General features: G+C 37.2%; 1 protein-coding gene across 2 annotated transcripts in view; it reads right to left on the bottom strand.

Annotated features, from left to right (window-relative positions):
• LOC104605601 (uncharacterized) overlaps window positions 1–16,720 on the bottom strand; it is a 79,955-nt gene extending 63,235 nt beyond the window's left edge. For both annotated transcript variants that reach the window (XM_010270438.3, XM_010270434.3), the window contains exons 1-6: window positions 16,331–16,720; window positions 14,717–14,826; window positions 9,590–9,755; window positions 9,393–9,493; window positions 9,209–9,281; window positions 5,142–5,277 (exon numbers count right to left, since the gene is read on the bottom strand). In XM_010270438.3, coding sequence (XP_010268740.1) covers window positions 5,142–5,277; window positions 9,209–9,281; window positions 9,393–9,493; window positions 9,590–9,755; window positions 14,717–14,826; window positions 16,331–16,463 — 719 coding nt within the window. In that variant the 5' untranslated portion in view covers window positions 16,464–16,720. The remainder of the gene's footprint in view (window positions 1–5,141; window positions 5,278–9,208; window positions 9,282–9,392; window positions 9,494–9,589; window positions 9,756–14,716; window positions 14,827–16,330) is intronic.
• Between the last annotated feature and the right edge of the window lie 6,159 nt (window positions 16,721–22,879).

The following is a 22,879-nucleotide window of genomic DNA, read 5'->3' on the forward strand; positions in this document are numbered from 1 at the left end:
TAGGTTGAAAAAATGTGAATTACCCATCCAGAGTTCAAAGCCAAAGTTAAGGAGTGGTAGGATATTCCAATTCAGCCACCTATTTGGGAAGGCCAAAAGTTCTTAAAAATTTGCAGCTGCTCAAAGAAAGAATAAAAGAGTGGAACAAATTGACCTTTGGGAGACTAGAGGAAAAGAAAGCTAGTTTGTTTTCTCAAATTGAGGGGAATGATAAAAAGGAGATTGAGGGGCCCCTATCAGATAGTGATAGAGATTTGCGGTGGTCTATGAAGAAGGAACTAGACGTTACTCTTCTCAGAGGGGAAATTTGTTGGAAACAGAAGTCCAAGGAGAAATGGATCACAGAAGGTGATGATAATACGAGATTTTTTCATGCCATAAAAATGGCAGGAGGAAAAGCCTAATTGCTTCCTTAATCTTGGGGGAGACTAAGATTACTGATCACACTGAGATAGTCGGGACCTTTGCAAATCATGTTAGGTCAATCTTTCGTAGACCACTTAATGAGAGTTAGTCAATTGAAGGTCTTGATTGGGAGATTCTAAGGAATGGTCAAGTAGAGATCCTAGAGAAAATGTTTGAAGAGGAAGAAATCAAGGAAGCAATTTTTTCAATGGACAGATCTAAAGCTCCAGGGCCCGATGGCTTTACAATGGCTTTCTACCAAGATTGTTGGGAGATAATCAAAGATGATTTTATCATAGTTTTCAAGGAATTCCATAGGAGGGGCAACATTAGCCCGGTAATGAACTCAACTTTTATGGCTTTGGTTCCCAAGAAAGTTGGTGTTGCCCATCCCAAGGATTTTCGTCCAATCAACCTGGTCACGAGCATATATAAGATAATTGCTAAGGTTTTGTCCCTTAGAGTCAAGAAGGTTCTTCCCTCACTCATTTTTCAGTTTCAAGGGGCTTTTGTTCAAGATAGGCAAAATCGCAGATCAGATCCTAATTGCCAATGAGTGTGTTAAGGCCCATAAAAGAATAAGGAAGAAAGGAGTGGCAGTGAAATTAGATGTGGAAAAAGCTTATGATCTCGAGGACTGGGAGTCTTTAATCAAGATCATGAGAAGCTGTGAGTTTGGAGAGCTTTGGTGCAAATAGATCAAAAGGTGTTTGCAGTCTACTCATTATTCAATTTGTCAATGGGTCAGTAGTGGATTTCTTTAAAGGATGTAGAGGCCTCAGACAAGGTGATCCATTGTCTCCCTTCCTTTTCACCCTGGTAGTCGAGGTGATTAGCAAGTTGATCATAAGAGCTAATAACATGCAGCTCTTTAAGGGCTGATCAATTGGAAGGGGTAGGATTCAGGTAACTCGCCTACAATTTGCAGATGATATTCTAGCCTTCTGTGAGGGGGACAACAGAACTGGAGTTGTAAACTTGAAGCTGGTAGTGAATCTCTTTGAGAGGGTCTCCAATCTAAGGATTAATTGGAATAAAAGTGTTTTAGCTGCAGTTAATGTGTATGAAGATTTGTTGGGGGAGATGGAAAGTTTTTTAGGCTGTAAGAAAGGCAATTGACCAATCAAGTACTTAGGGCTCCCTCTTGGTGACAATCCCCAAATCTTAGTTTTTGGAACCCATTGGTGGAAAGATTTGAAAAGAAGCTTGCTAGCTGGAAGAGGAATTATATATCGTTAGCAGGGAGGATAACTCTGATCAAGTCTACTTTAGCGAACCTTCCTATCTATTTTATGTTGGCTTTAGGATACCACGGGTTATTGTAAGAAAGTTGGAAAAGATCATGAGGGATTTTTTGTGGGAACCCGGGGAAGGAAAGAAAGATCACTTAATTAGGTAGGAAAAGGTGTCAAAGTCAAAGGCAGAGGGTTGGGGGTTGGGGGTTGGGAATATTAGATTAGAAAATTGGGACTTATTGAGCAAATGGCTCTAGAGGCTTCCGAGGGAGAGTGATAGACTTTGGCACAAAGTGATAGCAAGCATTCATGGGCTGTCAAACAACGGACAGGATGCTGATTGTCTTCATAGAGCTTCCTTGGCTTCTCCATGGAAAGCCATCCATAATTATCTTCTTGCCTTCCTCAATCACATCAGGTATGACTTGGTCTCGGGTCAAAATATTAGGTTTTGGGAGGATGTCTGGGTTGGGGAAACCCCTTTATTGGAAGTCTTCTCTTGATGATATTTCCATCTTTAAAGGCAAGCCGGTGGCTGACTTCTTTTGTTCCCCTCCATCTCCTTCTGATCTAAACTGAAACTTGGGTTTTTTTAGGAATCTAAGAGAGTCTGAAGTTCCCCTTGCTTTTGGTCTACTCTCCTTGTTGAACTTTGTGGTTCTTGGGGATGGAGTGTGGACAGTAGGGTTTAGAACCTTAACTCGACCGAGGGATTCACTTGCAAATCCTTTTTCAACTCCCTTGTTGCTTCTTCTCCCTCCCCTTCCCCATCTTTCCCTGTGAAGGAAATTTGGTGTCCTCCCATTCCCCCTAGAGTGAGTGCCTTCTGTTGGGAGGTGGTTTCATGGTTGTATTAATACTTGTAATAGGCTTCAAAGAAAAAGGCCAAACTGGAGCTTGTCCCCCAACTGGTGCAGCTTGTGCAAGGTTAATGGTGAGACTGTTTTTCACCCTTTAATCTCCTGTCCTTTTGTTGGCTTTATATGGGAGTGGTTTGCCTCACTTTTTCGTTGTAGGTGGCTTTCTCCTGTTAGCTTGGAAAGGTTGTTTTCCCCCTCTGTTTGCAGGTGCACTACTAAAAGAGGTAGATTGATGTGGAAATGTACGAGGGCAGCAATTGTATGGACAGTCTAGGAGGAAAGAAACTCTAGAATTTCCGAGGGAAAAGGAAAGAACTAGGAAGCACTAATTGAAGGCCATAACCCTTCAAGTGACTCATTGGGTTTAAGACCTTGAGCTTGTTCTCAGATTTTCAGATTGATGACTTTTTCAAAGCTTGGGGGCTTATTCATCTTCTAGAAGACAAGTTGTATCAGTGATCGGGTCTCCAACCCGTGGTTGGTTCGAATTGAACTTTGATGGGAGCAATGTGGGCAATCCAGTCCTTGTAGGTATTGGAGGAGCTATCAGGGATGATGAAAGCAATACTTGTGCCCTATTCTCGGGTCCAGCTAGGTATAGTGATGTGGCTTCCACAGAATTCTTAGTTGTTGCTTTTGGGCTTGAGAAGGCTAAGGAGCCTAAACAATCAATGTTTTGGGCATATATGTAATTTTTTGGGGTTTGGACATCTGGTGTCCTCTTTGTTTCCTTCACAACTTCTAGTTGTACTAATTTTCTAATTCTAATGAAATTGATTTCCTGAGTTATTGATCAAAAAAAAAAGCATGGTATCTTCATATCCCAAAGGAAATATGCCCTTGATCTCTAGAAGAAACTAGAAAATTGGGAGTTAAACTAGCAGACACACCAATTGAGCCAAACCATAAGATAAATGTAGAAGGAGGTGAACCACTTGAAGATAAAGCCATGTACCAATGCCTCAACAGCTGGTTAGAAAGTTTCTCTACCTCTACCTAACGCACCCAAATACTTGTTATGTTGTTAGTGTTGTCAATCAATATATGCAATCTTGTTTCTTGGAGAAGTAAAGAGGTGTCCAGGAAGAGGTATACTCTTCAAGAATAATGGTCATATGAAGATAGAAGCGTACACTTATGCAAATTGGGTTGGATGTGTGGATGATAGGAGATCTACCTCAGGGTACTGTGCCTTGTTGGGGGCAATCTTATTTCTTGGAGAAGTAAGAAACAAAATGTTGTTGCTCACTCCAGTGCTGAAGCAGAGTACAGATCTATAGCTAATAGGGTGGCTGAAGTGTTATGACTAAGATCACTACTTGAGGAGTTAGAGGTTGAATATAAAAGGCCACTAATGTTGTATTGTAATAACCAGGCCACTATTAATATTGCTCATAATCCAATACAGCACGATAGAACCAAATATATTGAGGTGGATCGACGCTTTATTAGAGAAAGAGTTGCACCCCAAGAAATTTGCCTTCCTTATGTTGCTTTCAATATGCAACTTGCTGATCTCTTCACCAAAGCAATTACAAGACAGATTTATGCAAGTTGAGAATGACCAATATCCATTCCCAACTTGAGGGGGAGTGTGGAGCAACAATTCAGTAAATTAGTGTGGTCCCTGCCATATTAATTACTATTTTTTGTATTTACTTGTTATTAGTCTTTCTAGGCCTTTTTCAGCTGCTGTTATTGTTTGTTAAGTAGTGGTTTGAGCAGCAGGGGCGCAGATATCAGTGTAGCTCTTTTATGATAGATACATATAAAATAATAAATCTGGGCAACAGAAACAGATTAGATTGGCTCCCTTTTTCTTCTCATTTTTCTCTTATCTTCCCTTCCTCTCTTCTTTCTTCTGGTTTTCTCTTTATTTTTTCTTGGTTTTCTTGCTGAAACTGCACCAGAATACTGGCTGACTGTGAACAGCACCAGCCATCTAACCCAAGCACACAATCTTAAAATCCTGGTCACGACACATCTTGTTGGACTTGAGGAATCAGAAGTAGACAAAAGGTACATTATCTCAAAGTAATATCTCCTTGTTCTAGACTTCTAGGGCCATACAGCCTCTAGATGACACTATGGTTCCCAATGGTCAACGTAAGTCACATGTTCAGAAATTTGTTTTAACCATTTGTTGGACCAATCTAGGGCATTCCATATGCCAACTCAGCATGATTAGACAGCACTAACAATTTTCATACCATTTTTGAAGCTTTGCTCTGAATGAACTTTTGTTTGACATATGACAGTTTTTTTCCCTAGAAGCTTCCACATTCCCTCTAGACCAAAACTGATGACGCATCCACAGAGTACAGACACGCACAGACAAGCAGAGCCAGTGGAGCCAATGGGGATATGGCCCTTCATAGAACTTTGAAGCACCTTTGTAAAAGTTGGGGGTAGTAGGAGGTGGGCCACCATTCTAATAGTGGCCTCCCAAAATGTTTGCAAGGGTTATACAGTGGCACCTCAAGAGAAGCCACGGCACCACCTTTGCACACACAAGAGTACTATATCTAACAAGCAAAGAATGATAACAAGGACAACTGAAGATAATTTTTTTTCTTTACTCATATCAGCCTCAAAAAGAAGTAGAAAATACAGTCATTTAAGCTAATCATAGGCGACTCACATTCCAATCATGCTTGGCCTCTCAGTCGATACATCCCATGCCAGAAGTGTACCCCGTCTATCACCAACAAATATCCACTCCAAGGTTGGATGAAAAGCAAAAGCACCAGCACCAATAAGCTTAATTGTATTATCAACTGCATTAAAGGAAATAAAAATGAATATCTTGTATTAGAAAAAACTACATAAAACTGGCCAACCTTTAAACAATAACAAAATAATGGTCTATTCAGAATCAGTAGGAAATGGAGACTTCATTCAATCCAATCTTCTATCACTTCTCTTTTTATATTAAGAGTCAAATTTGTTAATTATGATATAAAAAAACACTGTACAAGTAAGACAAGCCAATGCTCTCCTATCATTGGCCAGCACCTGCTCCCCACCCTTCCTTTCCTTTATCATTCCCCAATATAGTTGCTCCTTACCCGTCCTTGTCTTGCAAGTGTATCAGCCAAACCATTGGCTGATCATGGCTTCCACCTGTATGTAATTCCCAGCAACATTTGAGCTTTTTGTTAAGCCACTCTAGTATAGATGTTGAAAGATGTTTTCAAGTGGTGATTGCATGGTTAGAGCATGAGAATACGCACCACTTTAATATTATTTGTCAAAACATACAATTTTACATATTTAAACAGGATTCATGTAGACAACCCCATATGGTTGGAACAAGGCTTAGATGATGATGATGATCATGATGACGATACCATTTTACATATTTAGAAGTGTCGGTGCTATATTGTCATATCTGCATCAAACCTAACTTTGTATTATGCTATCATATCTGCATTAGAAATAAGAGGTTTTAAAATAAGTAGCACTAAAATGGAAATGCAATGTGATTCTGTTTTCTCAATCAATGAAAGCTTATTCTTTTTACTGATCAAAAAAAGAAAAGGAAATGCAATGTGAGTTTAATAGTAATAGGAGTGCAAACCAGGGTAAACTTAGGATTGTAGACCAAGGTATAACTCAATAAAACCTCTTCCTTTACCTTGACTCAATAATTCATAACAAATGAGAGATTGAGGAGGATGTTGCCCATAAAATTAGAGCAAGATGTAAGGCCAGCTATGTAGTGTTGGGCAGTTAAGAAAAAGCATGTCCAAAAAATGAGTGTGGAAAATTGATCCAAAAAAAAGAGTGTGGCAGAAACATGCATGTGCAAATGCTTAGATAGATGAGTGGTAAGGAAGAATGAGGTTAGAAATAAAATCATATGAAGTAGGGGTGTATGTGAGCCAAGGTACTTATGAGCTTGTCAAGCTCAACTCACTAAACACTCAAACATGACTTGAAGAAAATCAAGTTCGAGTTGAGTCAGAGCTTCGCATACCTAGCTCGAGTGGCTTACAAGCCTAATCAAGCTTATAATAAAATATTGTTTTTTAATATATTTTTTTTTATTAATGATCTTTAATATATTTTCATTTATAATATAAATAAATATTAATCTTTTATATTAATATATTTATAATGCAAATAAACAAATTTATAATCAAGTTTCATAATATATTTCATTTCAAATATTATTAATTTATTTTATTCATAATCAACTCAAGTGGAGTTCGAGTAGGGAAACTTGAAACTCGGTCAAGCTCAAGTCAAGTTTCAAGCTTTGAGTTTTTGAGTCAAGCTCAAGTAGCCCAATACTCAACTCAACTCAACTCGATTATAGCACTAATATGAAGGAACCTAGGAGTAGCTCCAATAGGTGATAATATGAGGTAAGTAGATTGAGAGGGTTTGGCCACGTGCATAGAAGATCATCTGCAGCATCTGCTAGAAAGAGTGATTTGTTACAAGTTGAAGGGGCTAGAATAGATAGGAGCAAACCAAAAAGGACTTGGATGGAAGCAATAACAAATGATTTTAGTGCCCACAATTTAACAATGGATATGGTACTAAACAGAACAGACTGGTGAAACAGGATTCGTGTAGCCGACCCTATATAGATTGGACAAGGCTTTGATGATGATGTGTGCTTTACTGTCATATCAATTATATACTGTGTCCAATTCGGGTATACAGACATGTGGCATCATAGGAGGAATCATAGGAAGGAGCTAAAAAGGGCATTACCCAATGTTTGTCCCAGCTATCCAGGATTTCAGGAGGAGTGGACTGGATATGGACCTAACCTCCTGCATTTTTGCACAAAGTGGCCACTCAGACTAGATCACAAATTTTCATGCTTGCCCACCAACTCAGCCCAATATTTTATCGTTTCATCAAGCAATGGCCCCTAGTGGAAGGATCTAATCAGGTCAAGTTCTATTGAAGGTCTGCCCTTCCTGGGTATGCTGCAGGATCTGGTACAAAATTTGGGTCGTGAGATTTTTATTTCCTCCTTTCCTCCATTGGAGGTGTGTAGGGATGTTGCTGTATCAGTGTCAAGGATGAATTTTTAAGATTTTTCAAGTTTAAATCTGACAATGGAGAATGAATACTATTCTGGAAGGATGTATTCTGTGATTAAGAACCTTTGACTTTGAGTGAATCTCACAAGTAGATGTTTAGCATGGCAATGCATGAAAACAGCCTAATAACGATTGCCATCAGATTCACACTGATCAAGTAGTTTGGACCCCAAAACTGAGAAGAAACTTGCAGGACTGGAAGATTCAAGAACCGATATCGTTGCTGGAAACAGTTAACAGTTTTTTTTATAGATAAACAGTTAACAGGTTTCATCTTCATCCAATTTCTGAAAATCAATTATGGTGGAATGCAGAACAGTCAGGGGAATTTTCTGTTCTTTAACAAATTAATAGAGCCAAGAGGCATGAAAGTAGCATGGTGCTGGTAGCAGCCAAGGAAATCCAGGTCCTTCAGAGATAGGAGGGGTGCTGAGAGATAAAGACAGCAATATCTTAGCTTTATTCTCAGGCTCCATGGGTATAGGAGACTCTATTAGAGCTGAGCTTCTAGCGGCGGTACAAGGTATTCAGATTGCAGATCAGTTGGGAGTTCAGAATTTGCTTATTGAAGGAGACTCCAAAGTTGTTGTGGATTGGTTAAAAAATCCAGATTCAGTTATTTGGTGCTACAGGGACATTATGAGGAAAGTTAATTGGTTTTCAAGGAACATGACTGTTAATTCTCAATGGGTGGGTAGAACAGCTAATACCATAGCGGATGGGTTAGCTAAGCAAGGGGTATCAAGGGAACATTTATTCTGGGCAGCTCTGTAAACTTTCACTTCTGAGTCTGATGTAGTACACTGTTGTTGTTGAGGAGAGGTACCAGCCCGTGCCTCTCCTCGGGCAGTCTGTATTGTAACATCACAGTGTTTCCTTTGAATAAAATATCACTCATTTATCAAAAAAAAAAAAAGTAGCATGGTGCTGGATATGGAAAACTAAGGTACCACCTAAAGTGGTGTTCTTTCCATGGACTGTGATTATGGATGGAATTCTTACCACTAACCACTTGCTGTCAAAAGGAATGGCGGTGGACAACCTATGCAATCTCTGAGGACAGGAAGAAGAATCAGTTTCACACGCACTGATTCACTGTAGTATCAGCTACAGTAGTTGGGTACATTTTCTACAGATTTTTGGCAAACATTGTGCACTACCAAAAGATATTAGTACACTCATCACACCATGGCCCTCCAGTGACTTCAGTAGAAGGTGAGTCATTTTACGGAAGTTGATCCCTTATGCCATCTGTTGGGTGATATGGCAGGAATCGAATAGCAGAATCTGTAAAGGGAAAAAATCCCCTAGAGAAGTGCTCATTGGTAATATGGAACAGTTGATAACTTTTTGGGCTAAATCCTATAAGGACTTTGTAGGGTTCGCTTATCAGAGCTTTTGTAATCATTGGCAGAAGTTCATTGGTGATGGAATTTGTGATATAATAGATATCCACTTTTACATAAATGATTATATATAGTGGCCACGTTTAAGTGATTATCCCTGCTGTTTTATAAAGCTTTTGATTCGAGGGATCCACTTCCTCCTATAATACAAATCATACACCTTTTCAAAAAAATATGATCCATTACCAATCAAAAATGACAATAAATTAATCTACAGAAATTTATTGGCCCCATCTTACGTTGTAGTGTATGAAGAACAGCATAAGTATGAATGTTGTAAGCTCGAATCAAACCCTCAGCATATGCTACATACTGAAACCGACAAAAAAAATCTTATTGAGCCTCCCTCAGGAAAAGATAAAACATTTTAAACAATAGATGTCCTCATTCAATTCTCAGTGGATGAAAATAATGTGTTTTTACCAGGACAGGTAAGCGAGGATGACAAGCAAGATTGACAACAGGCTTTTTCAGATCTGTCTTTATTTTTGTTGGTACCCTTCCACCTTCAACAGTTCCAACAACTTCATGCAGTCCAACCAGTTCAAGATTTAGAAGCGACCACTAGGGGTAATCAATCACAAAAAAAATGGAAACTAATGAAATAACCAGATAAGAACCTGTTACACTCATCCGTTTGTGGAAACCAAAAAATACAACTGGTTGGAGAGGTGTCAATGCAAGATGGACCTCCGTGTCAGAAGAAATTTGTTCCATCCTCTTTTCAGGTGAATGTAACACACAAGTTTGCTCAGTGTCGAAGTCACAAGATCTGATTGTACAATCCTATAACATAAAGAGAATTTAGTAAGTAGTAACAGACAAAAACAAACAATCACAAGTTCAAATAATATATACATACTCAATTCAATTCTACATCTATAGCAGAGAATGTTGGGAAGTCAAGAAACAACATGTCCAGAAAATGAATGTGGCAGAAATACGAAGGCTAAGATGGATGAGTGGGAAAACTAGAAAGGATAGGGTTAGGAATGAAGTTATCCAATAGGAACCTAGGAGTAGCTCCAATAGGTGATCAAATCAGAGAAAGTAGACTAAGATGGTTTGGGTGCATGCATAGAACGAATTGGTGAAATAGGATACATGTAGCCAACCCCATATAGTTGGGATAAGGCATGGATGATGATGATGATAGACACCTAAAGGCCCATATAGAACAAGAGAAAAGTATGGTTTTGCTTAAGCAGATTGTTATTGGGATATCAGACCAACAGCATTATCGCCCAATAGATAGCATGATTTTTTTTATCGATAACAGAAACTTTTATTAAGAGGAACAATAGATAGCATGATTTAGCAAATCCACCACCTGATTTGCCATTGGGTAATACAACAAAGCTCCAAGTGTGCCCTTCCTTGCCACAAATAAGAACATATTCAAACATGTAAATCACAACAACTAATTGTTTGACCTCTCTCCCACAATGTGTAATATTGAGCATTCCTCCCACAACTACGTCCTCTAGACATTTCACCACTATGTCCACCACAGAAATTTCCTTTGCCTCCATGAACAACCCCACAACCAGCATCCATCTCCTTTTATCACTGAAAATGATGAACAGAATGCATAATGGTATTACCAGGTCCAGACAAAGAAGCTCTCTGAAGTCTGGAGAAGACATCTGGAAGGTAAGGCAGCTCTAGACTTCCCAAAATATTTGCTCTAACAAGTTCACATTCAACCTTGAGACCAAATAGGATTTTTTTTCTTTTTTTATCAGCAGACCAAATAGGAATTTTTCCAGATAAAAATCACCATGCTCCTTTGTCATTATCCTCACATCAGATAAAATGGGCTGGTACTGGTACATATTCAATTCTTCACATAATGCCTTCAACTCTGAGAAATACTTTTCAATACCCTTATCTCTTTGTTGTAGACTAAAGAATCTGCCCATACAGTCTTCTCACCACACAAATCAAATCCCCATTGAATGCATTCAACTATAGGGCCTACGCCATGGCAGCAGTACACCACAATCACAAGAAAAAAAAACAGAAAACAACTGGATATAGGGTTTGATCAGAACCAGACCTTAACTTTATCGACCCCTATAGAATCCAATCCAACCAAGCCTTGACAGAGCATGCAGAAAGATAGAGTAGGACCAGTTAGAACAGATGTGTTGCTCTGATATCATGTACTTGAGGGATCTGACCCGCAGCAAATAATAAGGATAGAAAAGAAGAGAAAATGGAAGAGAAAGAGAAGTAGAAGGAATATAGATGAGTTTTATTTTATCAATAACTTCAAATTTCATTAAAGAATATAGAATATAGATGAGAATGTGGGAATAAAATTCATTCAATCCCACTCAACTCCCACTATCTGTATGGTTACATGGAATCTATGATACCTAGATACCTGTACAAGGGTGTCGTATGTACTGTGCCAGATACTAGAATTTCTAGTGTAAATTTCATATCTGATACTGTATCTGGGTAACATAGCATGGAAAACAACTTAAAAATAAATGAAATGACCATAGTACCCTCCAGTAACTACTTGATGAAGACATGATTGCCCTTTTTACATGCCATTAACACTCTACCTCAACAAGTTTGGCGTCGCTTTTCTTAGAAGTTGGTCTTATATAACAACTTCATCATCTTGAGGATTAATTTAAGTCGATTAAATCAAGGAAAATTTCCATAGGTGCTGAGAATACAAAAATTGGAGATAAAGATGGTCAATGGACTCCCCATCTAAAAAAGGGCCATTACCCAATAATGGTCCCAGCTATTCGGGGTCTTAAGAGGGGTAGACAGGATATGGGCTCTCCACCTGTTAAAACACACAAAGTCATGTGATTGGAGATAACTACTTGTATTGAAACCTTCTTGTATGGAATACACCGTAGGAATTTAATCTTTTTGCAGGCCAATTCCCAATGAAAAACAACACCCTTGGAGGGGCAGTAGAAAACAAGGGCTCTGTTTAGTACTGTGGACATTTATTTAATAAAGGTTTTGTACTGTATTTATCTTAAAAAAATGAGAAAATGGTTGATAAAAGTTTATTAGGTGTTGATTGACAACTAGGCACCATTAGGTGCCACATAAGCTGAACAGTAAATAAATGGATGGATGTTGGGGAAACATTAAAAATGGTGTTTCCCCCAACGGCTGACTCTCACACAAACCAAGAAAACGTTTATTCTCACCAAATAGCATTTTGCAATAAATGCCTACATGGCAATGAGCTGGCACCGTTTTTCAAATAAACGGCCACCGAACCAAACACCATGAAAATAAATGTGACCGGAATGACTTGACATAATCTTGTAATATGTAATAAGCAGCTTCTGTTTTTCCTTCAATTTTTTTTTCTTTTTGTTCCCTGCAACTACCTTTTGAATGGTGTACCACATGATTAATCAGTACCTTGTAATCAGGCATATGCAAGCCAAATAAAGCAATGCAGATAAGCATTCCCCTTTTTATTTCTGAGCTTTGCTGGAATTAAATGATGATACAGCTTCCAACATGTGTCCTTGGTATGCTGGTTTCTTGCAATGATCACAAACTAACTCCCTCTTGTCCTCTTTCTTCCAACATATCCCTTTCCTTGTCACCCCCAAACTTCGGTTTCACTGTTTCTAGGGCTGATTCCATGGGCTGATACTGTAGCATAACCTTTCTCCTACTTTCTTCACTGTGCACTAAGGAATAGGCCTAAGACAAGGTCACATTCTCCATGGTGAGAAGTTGTTCTCACAATGTCATATTCTGGATTCAGACCAGCTAGGAATTCAAAAACTCTATTGGTTTCAAACCTGTTTTCTGTATGCCTATGCATCCTTCTGACTTTTCCACTCAATTGTCTTTAGGTGATCAATTTCATGCCACAATGACTTCAAAGTAGAGAAGTAAACTGAGACTGGTTTCTTTCCCTGCTTAAGATTATTAACTTCACATTTCGGTTCATAGGCCCTAGCAACATTAAGTGGCTGAGAATATGTTTCTCTCATGATGTCCCAAATTTCCTTGGCAGTTTTGGCCCACAAGTAATTTCGGCTGATATGAGGCTGCATGGAATTGCACAGCCAAGTCATGACCAAATAGTTCTCCCGAACCCATTGGGCATATAATGGGTCTTCCTTGGCTGGTTTCTTTACATCTCCCATCATATAGCCTAATGTCCCTCTACCTCCAATAGCCACCATAGATGATTGGGCCCACTCCAAGTAATTTGATCCATCAAATTTCACTGTGGTAATCTGAAGGGTATTTTCAGTCATGTTTTTTTGTTGATAAATGAATTTTCAGTCATGTTTCCAGCCCCCAAAACACCTTCCCCTTGAGCTTTTTTTAACTCAGTTCCTACCATCTCTACCAAGAATTTATCACAAAGAACTGTTTTTTTATGCTGAAACAAAGGTAATTAACACCCTAAAACTGCTAACAGCCAACTTGGAATGCTGAAAATAGGTCTAGCAAACACCCAAAATTTCAGAAACAGACCTAGTAATCCTCAAAAAATCATTACCAACCAATCTGGAGAAAAACTGTTACCCCGAAACTGATAACAGTCAGATTAATAGGGTTTAAAAACAGAGGACTGATTGTGGGTTTGGGAAAACCCTAAAAAAGGTCAGGAGAAATCAGAAAAAAAAAGCCCACTCCTTCCAGATCACTCTGATCAGTCTCTGATTGGTGTCAATCTCAAAAAAGAACTGAAACTTACCCAGAAAAGACTGGTGCCACTTCCAATCCTCATTCTGATTCTTCCTTATCACTGGACTCTTTCCAAGGCTCTATAATCTCTTGAAAAGCTGTTGCACTCCACCAATGGTCTCCAAAAACCAACCGATTGACAAATCTTGTTAAAACTTCCAACCCTAGGAAGTTCTCATGCAGTCGGCCAGATTAGACTCACATGAGAAACCCTAGGTTGGCTCTGATACCAACTTGTCTAGTAGAGACTGTGACCAGTCCTACTTTAGATGAGAATTCAACAAGGAAAACAGAGAATAGAAGAGGAAGAAGAGAGAGAAAAAGAGAAGAAGAAAGAAGAAAGAAGTCAAAGAGAAAAGAATTCAGAAAAGAGTGTGGGTTGACTTACACATTGCCGCCCCACTCAGCTACTTATATTAAAGATTTAAAAAATAGCTAACTTACAATATTGCCCTTACTAACATAACTTATCAGCAACTAAAGAAAAAAAACTGAAATAACTAACTTTCTGACACAAGTAGCATGCTAACAGCTAACAAATAGTATGCTAACAGCAACATAAATAAAGACATTATTGCCCTACAACTCTACAGTGCCCATTAAAAAATTAAGAACTTCCCAACCCAACCGAACCCAAGTTGCACCCTTACTTGAGCATATCTCCTACATGAGACCCCAAAAAAAATAGTCCCAGGAATCTTCCATAAGACACTGTCAAATGGCAAACATCTGAATTCTGAACTTCTCATGAGATTCAAACAACAAACAATTGTATATCATAGTAATTTCAACTAAGATCAAACTTCAAAGTCAAACACCAATTAGTCTATTGGTTTCAATTAAAAGATCCAGAGAAACAAGCAAGAAAAAAAAAATGTAGCTGTCACATGTTTAAGTTGTAACAAAAACTAGCTATTATTAGTCAAATGTTTGATATTTCAACCAAAACATTTGATCAAATAAGTACGCACACCAAAGTTTTCAAATGAGAACTTTTCTGCTCTATTAAGTTCTTTAAGGAACACAAGAAGGTATAGAAGACCAACCTCAAGAATAGCAATTACAACATGTCCACTGGTAGGGCTATATAACATGCGTACAACGGGAGCACCAATGTCAATTGAAGAGATCTTGCAACCAGTAAGCGCATCAAATTCTGAATATGCAAAGATCAGGCTACATTAGATAGCAAATAAGATACCATAAAATGGACAAAAAGCAAGAAATGAACCAATAACTATATGAGCAAAACTAGATGTTTTCGGTAATTAGAAAAAAGACTTCTAGACGGGTAACGCCTATATGCAGCATCTTGTGACAAATCCATGGCTCGTTAGAAAATGGTGACATAACTACACGGAGAAAATATCGACTGAATGTTAATCCAGTTCACTCTGTTGACTAACCCCAGTGAACCAATAGAGAGGAGTCAGATTAAATCTGAACCCAACCCAAAATGCAAAATATCAGACTCAGATCGGATGTGGATGTAGCTGAATCGGATCTGGATCCAACCCATTACAGCCCTACTTGCACATACAAGGTGTATGCCTGAAGACAGAAGGCAAACTCTACGGTAAGGCTAATAACCACAGCATTGCTGATTAACAACTATTTTAGACATTAAAAAATGAAACACAAAAAAAGAAAAATACATCCTATCTGATTCTGGGTCATAGATATGGTATACATTTACTGCCCTAACTGATAGAAAAAAGAGAGAAAAAAAATCCTACTACATTCTTCTTTCTTCAATTTTAGATAGCTCTCTAAAACCTCTATTCATTATTTTCTTTAAATCTCCCTCTCTTCTCAACTGAGATACAAAAAAGAGAGAGAGAAAACCCCTACTATGTTCTTCTTTCTTCAATTTTAGATAGCTCTCTAAAACCTGTATTCTTTTTTTTTTTCTTTAGATCTCCCCCTCTGCTCAATTAAATCAAACGCCATTTTTTGTAATGAATTCTAGCCATTAGGGCAACCTACAATCCTAAACTTCTCGCATGTTTATAAGGCACACCTAGACTCGAAGAAAAGGCTCATTTTTGGGGGTGTACTTTACATGCATATCATTTTTAGATGAATTAACCTTGAAGTTTATATAAATAAATAAATTAATATATTGTAAGGTGTACCCATGATGTTTAGCCTGCACAGAATTTTGAACGTACAGTGCTACAACCTTCGTGTTCTAACCAATTGAGCTAACAGGTGTTTTAAAACACTTTCTTTCTTTCGAAATTTAGATTTACAGATCCTTATATATCAAGTATTTTCCTTGACTCTTTTCAAAATTAGAGCCTAACTTGTTAGGAACCCCCTGCGCTTTAGTTGCCCTAACACTGCCACCAGGGCAGCCGCCACTGATAAAAAGAAGCAGTAGCAATCACGGTTCTGGAAGATATAATAATTCCCGCAAAAAAAAAAATGATAACCAAATTCCATCAGTGGTTTGGAGATTAAAATATGAAGTTCGTCCTCACAAATTGAAGTTCGACGTTTCAATCACCATCTCACCAAATGACAATAAACAATTTAGCCTCGACACTACGGTTTTAAGATACAAATCAAACAGATAACTAAATCAAGGATCCAATTCTGGAACCGTCATTCAAAACAAAATAAGAGAAAATGCAGGGGAAACAGAAAGAGCGGTTTACCAATTATATAGTTTCCGATGGCGACAGCTACAAGCGCCTGATTTGGATGAAATGCTGCTGCATGAGGCTGCAAGGGTTTGACGCCTCGATCAACGTGGCGAAGATCCAAATGTTGGACCGTTGTCCACTCCATCGTTTTCTCCTCAGTTTATCTCAACCGAAGAGATCTTTCCGCTAAACCTCAACTTAATACGGATCGAAACAGACGAGATCCGACGTAATTGTCATCATTTGCAGAAAATTCTCGCGTTTCTTGCGTCCAGCGCAGGGGCTGAACTGTTTGAGGCTTTAGCTCAAGTAGAACATCAGATCTGAGTGAAATACGGGTGACCTCAGAACAAAGCGTGTCCGACCAGATCCCTAAAGAGAGAGACGCTGGGCCTGGGCGGTAAGGAAGTAGAAAGATCAAAGGGGTGATCATTTCTAACCCGGCCCGCAAATATCCGGCCTGGAGCCTATGTTCTGGTTCTGTGTCCACACATGACCCGGGCCCAGACGGATCGAATTGAATCAGATATTAGGCAAATCCAACTATTTTTATATCCAAATTGGAATCGGAACATATTCGTCACATTTATATCGGATTATCGGATTGCAATCAAGTATCAAATAGCGTTAATAAATTAAACTCAAAAGGATCAAAATACTATTTATTACATATTAGTAATAAAATTAATTAAACATATTCGGAAAAAAGTTTTATGTTGCATTTTGTTAAGGATGATATTGTTTTAAGGGAAAACTCCCCATTAGTATCATATAATTTGGATCTAATGTTACTTTGGTTTTCGAACTTTAAAATGTAATAATTCAGTATACGAATTTTTAAAATGTGACAATTTATTATCTGTCATTAACTAGTTGTTAATTAGTCGTTAAATGACATTTTAAAGAGATACAAATGCCCTTCAAGTGTCATCTAATTTTTGTTATCAACTATGCGAATATTGACCATACAAATTAATAGTCTCAAATCCTTGCTTATTCTATTCAATAAAGTCAGGGTTACCATAATGCCCACTCAAATGTAACCCCAACTTTCTTGAATGAAAGAAGTAAGGATTTGGGATTTTTATGTTTTTGTCAATATTTAGATGGTTGATAAAAAAAACTAAATGACACTCAAAGGGCATTTTGTGTATTTTTAAAATGTCACTTTAATGGCTGATTAACAGCTAATTAACAACAGGTACTGGATTGTCACGTTTTGAAAGTTCAGGTAATGAATTGTCGCATTTTAAAGTTCGGGAACCAAAGCGGCATTAGACCCAAAGTACAGGGTGTTAATAAGGAATTTCCCTTATTTTAATTAATGAAACTAACAAATAATTAATGGTCCATTTTAGACTTACAAGGACAATTGCATTTACCCAAGCAAATGACTTACTAAAAAGCAAAATTGGGCCTAAACACAAATATAAGCTTATCAACAAATGCTCTACAAACAAGAGGTTTTAAAATAAATAAGACCAAAATAGAGTATATGACATGTAAATCTAGTAACAAAAATGAGTATAAATCAATATACACTTATGCTTAATTTGGAAATAGTACAAATACAAATATGTACAATACAGATACATACAAAATAATATAAAATATAAGGATTTGCACTCTACAAATTTGTATTCATACTCCTTCCCAACTAAGCCTTAGGATTGGAGATCAAGAGATAAAATGAGGGGAAGAAAAGGCTATAATGATTTGTTCATATGTGTAAAATACTACCAATAACTCTAATTATAAGAAGCTATTTGTTATAAGGAATGATATAGAAGAAATAGACCCAAAAGGACATGGGTAGAAGTAGTAAGAAATGATTTTAAGCTCTAAAATTTAATAGTTGATATGGTTTTAATGGAATAGAGTGGCGAAATAAAATTCATATAACCGACTCCATGTAATTGGGACAAGGCATTTGATGACGACAACAGTGATGTTTACAATAGATACAATGAAATTTGGGGATTTTTAGATGTACTCCACTTCAGAATTTTGATTTGAACTGCAGACCTACAACAATTCAAAATTATAAACAGCTCCACCTATAACACCCATATCCGCCCGTGAATTAGCATAAATTCCGAGCTGACACCTATCCCAACTGTACGATGGAACTAGGATTTCTGGGGTGGACTGAACAGTAAAAAAACCTAAAATTTTTATATATGCAAATATAATTAAATTTAACCAAATAATAGTTTTATTTGATAGAATAAGGGTGGATCGACAATTGACCTAAGTTGAGGCCTGACCCATGATCACCCCTGGTGGCATACAAGAAATTGAATTTCTGTAAAGCTAATTATTCAAATGATTTAATGGAAGCAGCTAAATCAAAACTGTAGCCCTTCTAAATGGGTCCTAAGCGCAAGACTTAATGCCACCACTATATGAGGAGACTGGGTGCCTCACATGCACATCCACCGTGCATTGGGAATATTTCCAGTGAATAATAATTTAAAAATACAGGAGATGTTCCTGATGCATGGTAGTATATGCATGTGAGGCGCCCTCTCTGAGGAGCAGATCTGGTCTCGTATATGAATCCCACGTTCTAAGTGTTCAGCATTTAACCATTTGGTTGGCTCATTAGTTCAGCTGGTTAGAGCGTTTTGCTAATAACAGCATTTAATTATTTATATATATATATATATATATATATATATATATATATATATAAACAACCGGCGAAGTTAAATTACTTCATTTATGTATATAGGATATATATATATACACTTGTTTTATTTTTACGCAACTTACCTTTATGAAACCTGTAGGACTGCAAACAGGTCGAATCGAACTTGGTTTCTTGTCTAAAACAATTATTTCTTTCTTATCAGTAACGAAAAACGACTCCTATATAAGCATAGCAGATATTCTAGTACAATCCCTTTATATATATGGATATCCCTTTGTGTTGGGTCAGGTTGACCCCCCAATTTTCATCTGCAACAAAAACCCCCTTAACTTTCATATTCATGCCAGAGGTGTCTTTGTTGCTAATGAAAGTTTTGAAGGCTAAGTACCACTAACCTCAAAATATATGATGATAATATGTAATTTATCTAAAAATTACAATACTTGATAAATCAAGAAAGGGTTGGCTGTTTTTATTGATTCCAGATCTCCTATCCATTAGAACTCTGCCCATGTCTACCCACAACAAATTATCGCTGTACATTGGGAACATCTTTCCATGCATAATACTATGTAGGAGGATGATTATATGGGTAGATATGGGCAGAGTTCTTGCGGGCAGAAAATCCAGACTCATTTTTATTGTGCTGTTTTAAAGCTTCTTGTACATGACACGTTAGCATGGGTGTTGGCGTGGGTGTGGGGTAGAGTAATTACAATCACTAATCCTTTAATTTAAACGTCAATAGCTAATTGGAGTGTTTGACCCCTCTTCCAAAATAACTGGCTTTACTGAGTTCAGATTGGTGCCCCACAGAGCGCACCCTACAGGTACTCTACATGCACATATCAGTGTGCGTCGAGAACATCTCTTATATTCGTCATGGGGAGATGTTTCCAGTACACGTCTGAGATGGGCTGTGGGGCACGTTCTGTGTGGAGCGCCCATGCAAATTCGGCCTGGCTATCATCATCAATACAGCTCCCTCCGTCTACGCTGTGTCTGTCCTCATCTTTTGAAGCGATCAGATTGGGCCTGGCTGTGCCAAAGGACCTTGGGCTTTCAAAGGACCTTGCCCACCACTTTCCCATTATTCAGGGCATCATTTCTTTGTCTCAGACCTTTTCAGAAGCAACCTTCTACTTTGTGGCCGTGTAGTCAACTCAGCAGCCAACAGTATTGCCAAAGCTAGTTCGGTTGCAGACTGCTTTGTTCCTTTGCCCCCTTGTAATGTCACCGGCCTCACTGACATCATTGATAAGGATTGCAGGCCTGGGCCTCTTTTGAAGATTGATAATACAAGCTCCCAGAAATAAAAACAGCCCATACTGTTACTCCAGACAGCCAAGACTTCATCCAAAGCACAACCTGAAATAGTTCCAGGCCCATCCCAAAGTGAAAGTCTAGAAAATTCAAGTATATAGTGCAAAGGTTTCTATTAGTCTATCCATATTAGGCCCCATATCCACATGTTTGTCACACTCTCTCACCATGGAGAACCTTTGCTAATTTTCTTGAATGCCAATATCCACCTCTACCCATATGGTTGTTGCACCCACATCACTATTCAGCAAGTCTTGAGTTTCATTGAGGCATAGGAATGACTTTATATGTGAAGTCCCCTTAAAATGTTGGGTTGGGACTATGGGCTCTCCTGGAGTAGTCACAATGCATTTGTGTCAAATTAGTAGAAATCAGCATATGCATAGTCTATTATATCTGGTAAGCAAGTTTGCATTCCAACAAACCAGACCAGATTCTGTTCAAAAGTTTTAGTTGCTTGAGCTGACCGGTGAATTAAGGTATTAACTTTGGGCTGATCTCGTTGAAGAAGATTTCGGGTTGCAAAAAGAAGATGAAGGCATTGCCAAGACAGGGGAGCATTTGATTGCAAAGCATTCAGAATCGTAGAGTCCAAAGACTCCAAACAAATGAGAATTCCATGTCAGTTGTTTTGAACAGAAAATTCAAGACCTTTATGGGCACCCAGGCTCCGAAAATGTCCTAAAAAATCCCCTAGAAAATAAAATTGATTAGAAAACCAAATACCTCCAAAAGAGCATATAATATGTCTTAAATACACAGATAAACATGTTAAAATGACTAGTATAAGGGCATGTGTTATGTATTTGTGTAAGTAAGGGTAAAGATATAAATTAATATTATATAATTGAATTTAACTTTATATTACCTACACCAAAACAAAGTCAAGTACCCACTTTATAATATTATAGATGAGGACATACATGTATAAAGCCATGTTTAGGAGTGTTTATGTTAAAAATAAGTGTTATTCGAATAAATACTTATTTATATTTGGCACCCAACCTTTTTAAGTGCTTATTTTATTTCGGATTTATTTTCCAAATACTAATAAATACTTAATGACCCAAATAAGCACTTATTTTTAAGCACTCCCAAATATGGCCTAACTCAGATTTCTATAACCAAGGTATTAATACATAACAAACAATGCATAAATAGTATGTGATACGTGGATTGAGAACATTAGAGAATGATAGAATATTTGAAATATGATTGTATACTTAAAGGAAACCAAGATATAATTACTACTTAAAATACTAATTTAATGGTTAATTAGTTATATTCTCTTTAATTTTTATAAATATCATGAATATTTAAAATGTAATTTTAATGCTCAATTAGTTACTTTTTCTTTTTAATTTTATGGTTGATATAGTACTAATAAGAGAAAGCTTATAAAAGGTGGCCTAATAAAGGTTAAAACTAATATCATCTTAAAGCAAACAATACCCGTTTTATCCAAATTCGAACTTGGTGTGGTTAAGGGTTAGCAGAAATTCAACCCATTTATTGTTGGATGGAATATGGATCCACTCCATCCGATCTAATAAAACCCAATCTGATATTCCGATTATATTTAAACTTAAATGCTTATATGTGCATAAATTCATTTGTATGCCTTAGTAAAGTTGGTTTAAAATGTTGTATTTTATTAAGGCTGTGTTTGATTACAGTGTGAATTTATTTGCACTAGTACAAATGCATGAGAATGCAAATGAAGAAAATGCAAATTTCTGTTTAATTTTGTTTTGGATTTTACTTTATTCTATTCTATGTCTTAGTTTACTTGATTTTTACTACAATCGAACAAAATAAACTAAAATTCAAAACAAAAATAGATTAGAATTTACAATCAACCATTTGCACTGCCATAGTTTTGCATCAGTGCAAAATTATTTGCATTTCAGCCAAAAACAACATAAAGATCATTGGCTGTAATAAAAGTTAATTTTCAATTCATTATATTCATGGAACACAATATCAAAGTCATTTATAGTTGATTTTATTAATAATGCATATGTCTTGATAATATTTAGTTGAATTTATTGATGGCATTTAATATCCAGATTTAATTCAAATTAATCTATATAAAATTTTCATTATTTATAAAAACAATATATTAAAAATGTCTTTAACTGTTCAAATAGGTAAAACTGTAAAATTGGCACTGTTAAGACGTTACACCGTTCAGATATCAAATAACAGCATTACATTCAAATATTTGAAGAAGCAAAAGCAAATATATGGATCATGAGATCAAATCCACCAAACTATAGGCATTCCGTGATAAGACCAATGTACCTCATGTGTACGGTGCACCCACACCCTCCCTCTCCCTACACAAAAAATAGAGGGAGTTGGGAGTTCAAAATTTCAAATAGGCTTCTTTTTTTAGGAGTTGTCTCTCTAACTTTAAATAGGATAATTTAAGATTATGCATCAAACCATACAAACTGATATACCATGTATCGACTGCCAATTAAATGATACAATATGCCCTTTTAGTGGATGTATCGCTTTCATATTTTTAACTCTTGGGTCGAGCACTAATAGCTTTTGGACTTACTCCACGTCTCCACCTT

Source organism: Nelumbo nucifera, chromosome 5 (genome assembly GCF_055504915.1).
Source record: "Nelumbo nucifera cultivar China Antique chromosome 5, China Antique-T2T, whole genome shotgun sequence".
NCBI lineage: Eukaryota > Viridiplantae > Streptophyta > Magnoliopsida > Proteales > Nelumbonaceae > Nelumbo > Nelumbo nucifera.